At 56.0% G+C, this 7,968-nt stretch overlaps 1 protein-coding gene across 1 annotated transcript; it reads left to right on the plus strand.

Moving 5' to 3' along the window:
• Positions 1 to 6,631: 6,631 nt before the first annotated feature.
• VOLCADRAFT_106315 (uncharacterized protein) lies at positions 6,632 to 7,546 on the plus strand (the record flags this gene model as incomplete). Its single annotated transcript, XM_002954185.1, has 3 exons — positions 6,632 to 6,877; positions 7,003 to 7,140; positions 7,219 to 7,546. Exons 1-3 carry the CDS (start codon positions 6,798 to 6,800, stop codon positions 7,544 to 7,546), a joined length of 546 nt encoding a protein of 181 aa, XP_002954231.1. The 5' UTR covers positions 6,632 to 6,797.
• Positions 7,547 to 7,968: the final 422 nt, after the last annotated feature.

The raw sequence follows: 7,968 nt of genomic DNA on the forward strand, positions 1-7,968 counted from the left end.
GGAACCACGAGCGAGTGAAGCTGCTGCCAAGGAAACCGTGATGCGGCAGGCGTACAGGAAGCAGGGAAGGGGGGGAGCATAGAGAGAAAGGAAAACATAACAGGGTGTATGTGCGGGGAGGGTGGGGGTGGGGGTGGGTAATCACGTGGTGCGAGGAAAACGTCGGGAATGAGCTGAGCCGCCGGAAGGCGTCCAGAGTCTCCGAGAAACTGGCCCCAGTGAGCCCTAAGCGATGAAGGGTGTCGGTGTGGGGGGGTCGGGTGGGAGCCTGGGGGGCCATGGGGGGTTGGGGGGGTTGGGGGGGTTGGTTAGCAGTTTAAAAAGATACATAGGGCCCATGTGTGAATACACGACACGACACGACACGACGCGACACGCGCACTCGCTGCGTGTTTTGTACGGACGAAGAAGCACAAAAGAACAGCCGTACAATACCACGCTCGACATCACCCGCCCGTCGAGCACCTATTATTACATGGCTGTTAACGCACAGAGGCGGCTACATGACGTATACTTGGCCCCGTCGAAATTGTTTGCATGTTGTTCTTATAGCTGTTGTGTGTGTTTTGGGGGGGGGGGCAGGGTTGCACAGTTACGTGCTTCCACCCTCTGCCCCCAATCCCCACACCAAAAGGTCCCCGAATCCCCCTGCTCGGTACTCACATCAAAGAAGTACTGCAGAGCCGCCATTGCCGTACCAGATCGTGTGATCTGCAGCGCCAGTGGCGGTACGAAATGCTCAAGGGGGGGTGATATGCTCGGGGAATACACGGCCTGGGCGATGGACAGGGCCACGGTGCTTATGACGGCGACCTGCAAGCGGATGACGGGTGGCGTGCACGCGTGTGTGTGTGTGTGGGGGGGTGGGTGGGTGTCCATGGCGATGAAACGGGTAAATTGGACTGAGTTGAGCTGAGTTGCACCTTATTATTTGCAGAGCAGTCAGGCAGTCAGGCGCTTTTATCCCCACCCTTTCCCCCCGGGGGGAACCCTTTTCCCGCCCGGCCCTCCGAGACCAAACACCCGATCCCGCCCCTACATGCAGCTACCCCATGCCTTCCACCCGGACGGCCACGCCAGACACCAACAGCGTTGCGGACGTCAGCAGCGCCGTCTTTCCCCAGTCCGGTTTTCATTGACGTGGAAAAAACCGGCCCCCCAAGATAATCCCTCCCCTCCCCTGCCCGCACTAACACTCCCCTCCCCGACACTCCGCAGGTCCCCACTCCGACCCCACACAACCCCGTCACCTCCTCTGCAGCGCACCCGCAACGCTCAGAACAAAAGGAATGGCCTCCCTGAACATCCCTCCCGCCTCCCGGGCCCTCATCCTTAGGGACTCTCCTTTCTCCTTTCTTCTCCAGGAGCATTATTCCAGGTACCCAACCTGCCTTGCCCTACCCTGCCTTGCCTTACCCTTGCCCTAACCTGCCTTGTCATGTTCCCAGGGGACCACCGGCCGCATGCGTCGGCAGTGTGTTACCCCTGTTACCTGCTCTACGCTATACACCTCCCCCTCCCCTCCCCCCCACCCCCCGCTGCCCTGGCCTCACCTGGAGCCACCTGGACTGGCCGTCCGAGTAGTGTACTGTGATGACCGCGTACAGCAGGTGCTTCCTGGCCCACATCAGGGGCTCCGTCAGGACAGCCAGGGCACGGGGCACGGGGCAGCTGCGGCGCTGGTGGGAGTGCAGACCAGGACGCATGGGCTTGAGGGCATCGTCCTTGCCCTGCAGCTTACTGGCCGCGCGTGTGGATGTGTGTGTTTGTGTGTGTGCCGGGGGGGAAGGAGGAAACGCGGGGGGGGGGGGGAAAGGGGAAAACAGGGGGGAAGGTGCGGAGGAGGGCATGCGGGTGGAATTTACGTGCAAAGGACAAACGGAATGGGAACGGAATGGGAGCGGAAAGGCAATTGAAACTGTTGATGTGGAAAGCGCCATATGCCGGAGTCTAAGCCAGCTGCGACGCGACTGTCCCTCGTTGCGTGGGGGTTGGGTGGGTGGTTGGGTGGGTGGGTGGGTGGGTGGTGATACATAAGAGGCAAAAACGGCAGGTGGTTGGGTCATATGATGCTCCAGAGGGCTACAAGCCCTGCCCACCTTGCTTCTATTGCCTCTCCTCGCCGACGCTTCATCGGCACCATGGAATTCATGAAGACACACACATACACGCATTAAACACACGCACAGACACACACACGCACACACACATACTCAAACACAGTGTCTTTGAACAGGTTGCTCGTGCAAGCCCTGCAGTACGTACCGTACTCCGTGTACCAGCAACCGAAGTGGGAACTCTAGGAAGAGGCGGTACAGAGAGGGCAGTAGCAGCAGCAGCACCAGCCAACCGAAGAGCAGTGCAGAGAAGATCATCAACTGTGGGTTCGGAAGGGGGTTGGGGGGGGGCCCGGGAGGGGGGTTAGTTGGGAGGAGGTTCGCAACGGTGGGTTGCTGGAAAAAATGAGCTGGAAAAGGGAAGGCATAAAATCCCAAATTCAAATTTCGAATTCAAAACACACTAACCAAAAAAGATCCAGACCTGTCAAACAACCAACAACCCAAAAACCTTAGCAATTCAATAACGTCGGTGTTTAGCAGGGAGAGAGAGATATAGCGGTAGGCAGGTAGCAGACAACACACAGCTCTATGGCAACTGCGTTGTAAAACCACATTTTCCTTCCCTTCCTTTTCTCTTCTTCATCTTTCCTCGCGTTTCTCTTTTCCTTTCCTGGCTGGGTCTCATCGCGCCATTCGCGTACTCCTTTCCAGCTTCCCTCTCCCCTAGTACCTAGCTTCTCCTTAACATTGACTGTCACCGCGCGCACCCCCGCTGGCTCTTCCCCATCCAGGTATCAGCGACCGCCTCCCTCTCCCCAGCAGCTTCAATCGTGTGTGGTTCGTCTTTCCCCCACCTCCCTCGCTCGATCATACACCTCCCTCATCCTATATACCTTCCTCACCCCGCCTTCCTGGACGGAATAGGATCGTCTCCTTTCCCCCTTTTTTCCTACCTGCATCGACACATCAAACAGACGATCTACGCCCTGCCGGACACACTTGTCGTACGGAGTGTACGTCACCACAACGTTAACGTAGCCCAGGGTTCCATTCATCCTGTAATCAGCAGCCTGCTCCTCAAGCGCCCCCTCCACCATTTCCACGATCCTCTGCTGCCTTGAGCTGCTGCTACTGCTACTGCTGGTATTGCTACTGCTACTGCTGCTACTGCCGGGAACGCCTTTGGCCTCCGGTGGTGGCGGCGCCGATGGTGGCGGTTCGGCAGCGGCTGTAGCAGCAACGCCAGGTGCGTTGCTGGCGTTGACGCAGGGGTTGTAGAGGTACACCACCAACTGGGTCGCAAAGCACGAGTCTTGAGAGCTGACGCCCTGCACGTTGACGCGCAGCTTCGTCGCGGTGCTACTGCCGCTGCTGCTGCTGCCAATACTACTGCTACTGCTGCTGCTACTGCCTCTGAGGGCCGCCAGACATTCCCCCTCGGGCGCCCAGTAAGTGGATGTCAGGTCGGTCAGGAGCTCAGAGGCGGACGACAGCGGGTCGGTCGGGGTGCCTGATTAGGAAATGGGTGGGGGAGAAGGAAGAGCATCATCATATCTTATATATGCATAAAATATTCCAATGCGACATCCGCTGCACGAAGGCCCCACAAAGCAACGATAGACACACACACACACACATATACACACGCGCACGCAGCGCTTCACCCCCCCCAGGTGCCACCACGTCTCGAAGGGTCGCGGGGAAACAACATTAAAAAAGAGGTAAGTGGCGTACGGTTGCATGCATGTATTGTGTAGGATCGCTGCGATGTCCAACCATTCCAGCTCCTCCCTCCATTTCTTCATGCACGATGTTACTGCCGTACACACACCGTGATCTTCGTCGTACACATTGTCGTCCAGGTCGACCAGCGCGCCCTGCCCGTAGCCGCTGCCCGTCGCCACCGACACGCCGTACCGAGGGCTCACCAGCACGGGCAGCGACAGGGGCCCGTAGGGTCCCGGCTCCAAAGAGCCGTGAAGACCCCCCAGGAGCGACTTGGCCGCCGTCGCGCCGCCACGGAGGTCGTCGTACGCGCTCTTGAAGGTCGCTCTGCGACGTCACGGCCACAGTAAAATCGAAAACAGCATCCATGGCACCATAATCACTGCTTATTAACGTGCAGATTAATGGGCAGCGACGGGCACGGAGAAGTGCAACACCAGCAAGAATGGTAGGCAGCAGCAGCAGCAGCAGCAGCAGCAGCAGCACAGAAGGGACCGCACGGGGTGGGGGGTGGGGGAAGTACGTATGTGTGTGCATGGACGGGGGGGAGGTGGTCATTATCGGCGGCCGGAAGTACGGATAGACCCCTGACAAGGCCCAAATTGTAATCACTCCAGGGAAGTCCAGTCCTGGGGCTGGCCTAGGACAACAGGCATGTCTCCCCGCATCCATTCATCTATACATACAGACATACATAACCCCCCACACACCAGTCCATTTCCTCTCGCCCTCCCCGCCACCATACACCGACCCTCCCCCAGTACCCGACCAGAGCACCTGCTTGTCTGGGCGTGAAGGTTGCTGATACCGGCAATATTAAAATCCAGAAGGCTCCGCCGCAGCCTCCCGAGCACACCCTGGCCAGAACCCTGGTTCGAATCCTGGCTGGAGCTTTCCGCCACCGCCGGCCCTGGAGTTGGTGTCTTCGTCGGCGTCGGCGATGACGATGATAATGATGTTGCACTGTTGACCAAATTCGATCGGCGGGCTACTGCCGCGACCCAGATCGCTTTTCCGGATGCGAGCGTTACGCCGCTGATGGCCTTTGGCTGGTTGTAGCCGTCTAGGTAGGCTAGTACGGCCTGCGGCCCCCGGGCAGCACCGCCGCTACTGCCGCTGGTGGTATCGGTGGCGGCGGCGGTGCAGGTGCTGGCAAGGGTGTTGAAGAAGGTGACCTGGACCTTCAGGGAGGCCCAGTCGGGGTTGCCTAAATAGACTACCTGCAGGGGAGCGCGCGTGTATATATGTGTGTGTCTGTTTGTATGTATGTCGTTGCGCTCCTTATAGAATAGTGAGGAGCTGCAAGGTGTCGTTACTCGTGCGGGATGAAGTAGCTCTCATGGTAAAAGTGGGCAAGGTTTCGGAGCATGTGGGTAGGGGAGTTCTTACCCTTTAGGGGACGTCTTTGGTTCCCCTTTAGTGCTATTCTTCCCCAGCCTTGAGTACCAGGGGGTGTTAGGTAAGGGGGGTAGGAGGACGGACCGCTGACAATTGAAGCAGAGATACCACAGATAGACACTCTCCCTTACTTAGGTGAGGGGGACGATTTGGCTTGAGACTGTGTCCGTCGAAAAGGGAAGGGAAACAGTTGAGGTATGGAATAGAACCAGGGGAGCAAGGAGGTTCAGGTAAAAGGTGGGGGGCGTGGTGGTAAAGCCGTTCGTAGGGGGAAAACAAAAAGGAAGGGCCGTGATTGTTGGGTCAACTTGGCTGGATTTGCTCACCTGGCATGGGTGAGAGATAAAGCGGCTATAAGGGATTTGGATACCCTGCCCATAGACGCCCAGGCGCTGCTGTAGGAGGGCCCGAGTAAAGTTTGCGAGCGCTTTTGTGCCATTGGTCCCAGCACCGGTGTCAGATTGCCCATAGTCCAGCTGGTATTCCGCGCCGTAGTCCGCAGAGTTAAACGAGGAGTAGCTCGTTGCTGGTGGCCCGGCAGATATCGGATCCAACGGTTGCGCAGCTACTATCGCATAAATTGGCAGCAGATAGAGAACGACCTGAAGCCAAATCGCCACGAGACCGCACTTCTCTGCTGTCATCCAAAAGTCTGACGCTATCCTTTTACTCATACAGGCTTAGCCGCCAAGGCCGGGCCGGAACTCTTTTTTCAAACCGATATGCAGGACTACCAACAACGAATGTCTGGAAATGGTCGCGCGTAAAAATACTCTACATCTCTGGTATGTAGCAAATATTTGATTAAAGAAATACCTTCAAGCGTGCTCACTAAAATTTTGCATTCGAACTGCAAGGTGAGAGTGCGATCCAACGCTCTCACATGCTTAGAATAAAAGGGAGCTCATGAGTTCAACTAATAGTAGTATGCCCTGCTTCAGGCAACGCGTCCTCACTCAGCGTCCGATTGTACGGATAGTTACACATCGCAAAACCTCGAAACCTCCCTTCCTTGTAATGGCTACCTCCGATGTAGCTCTTTACCATGTGGCAAAGGCTCTCGTCTCACTCCCCAATTTGTCTTCCCAAATTTTGCGCGATCTCCGTCTTCTTCCGGCTACAGCCTTGCCGGCCACCTCGCCTTCAACAGATTTGTATGCTGCACAGTAAACATCTATCAAAATTTACTTTGGTGGTCACGCTGGCTCCTTATCACCATTGTAAGGCCCACCGACGCGTGATGTTCCGGTACTGGTATGATGTTTCCTCGCTGTCGCCGTTCTGCTGCTGCATTGGAGTAGTATTGACTTCTGTTGGCTGTTCACCTATGTTCTGGGTAAAATCTGCACTGCACATGCGGACAAAAAGAACACTGGAATCCCTTGTTTCCGTACCCCTGGAACCCAAAAAAATCCCACTGCTGTGAGCCTCGAAGCCCGACATCGCAAAATGTATCATGTGTTAAAAATTAGGGTTGGTGGCCCATGGGCTACGTAGACCATTAATGGAGGCAGCCAAACTTGTCTGTGCTCATATAATTTTTGTTGGCTGCAGGTGAGATACCTTGCAATAGAGAATGTCACCAATAACGCGTTTCTACCGGGCGAGATATTTATGTTCGGTCCGTCACACATTCACACGGACATGGGTGGGGCCCTCCTGGGCGCTTCACGCTGGGGCCCCGCCCAAAAAAGGTTGGGAGCGCACATCCTATCCCTGCCATGAAGTATTACACAGCAAACATCATGGCGACATGATGCAGGAGGTACAGCCATTCCATCACGTGTTCCAATCCAACACATGAACCTTTCTTTTCCAGGTGCTCCAATGCCACAGCACCACAGCAGCTGCGCGTGGTGGTCATGGTCGTGTTGGTCGCGGTGGTGGTGCTGCTCATGACAATGGTGATGACCACCATGGCCAGCAGCACAGCAGGGAATAGAATAAACAAGCAAAGGTAGACATCATCATGCTCGTTGTTGAGGCCAATCATGACCCTCCTCCTTCTCCTCCTCACCACCACCACCATGTGTAGTGGTAATGGCACTGCTGCCAGTGCGCACACAAAAATTCCGCACACAACACACCCTACTGCTGCCGACGGCGTGGTTGTCAAGCTACTACGCCTCACCTATGCCATCCTTGCAGCTATTTGCGGCTGTCTGCGTCCCAAGTTCCGAATTGTAGCTGCACAAGATGTTCCGGGGTGGAACCACAGGGCTCAGGTTATTGCTCACAGACTGCAGCTGGACCCTGCGTGGATGCAGGATGCCAACCTGGTCATCCAAAATGCGTTGCTGCTTCAGCTTCCCACCTGCTACCGCTATAGTAATGAGCAGCAGCAACGCATTTTTAATGACTAGGTTGACTGCAGCTGCAGTCTGCTAGCAATAACCTGGGCCCTGTGGTTCCACCCCGGCACGTCTTGCACAGCTACAATTCGAAATTTGGGGCGCAGACAGCCGCAAATAGCTGCAAGGATGGCATAGGTGAGGCGCAGTAGCTTGACAACCACGCCGTCGGCAGCAGCAGGGTGTGTGGCACCCAGCTGAGGATTCCTAGCATGTGGACCCCACATTTGTACAGCCACTGCTTGACATCTTCTTCTGTCCACCTGTGCAACATAATGAGAGACAGATACACAGAGAGGTGTTATAAAAAAACCATATAGGGTAACCCTTACCGAGGGGCAACAAAAGGGTTGGGGTAATACACTACTGATGGGTAACAGACAGGGTAACCCATGCTTACAAATGGGCCTCGACTGAAACCTTCACCCACGCCT

The sequence above is a fragment of the Volvox carteri genome, assembly GCF_000143455.1.
Source record: "Volvox carteri f. nagariensis unplaced genomic scaffold VOLCAscaffold_41, whole genome shotgun sequence".
In the NCBI taxonomy this organism is placed as follows: Eukaryota; Viridiplantae; Chlorophyta; class Chlorophyceae; order Chlamydomonadales; family Volvocaceae; genus Volvox; species Volvox carteri.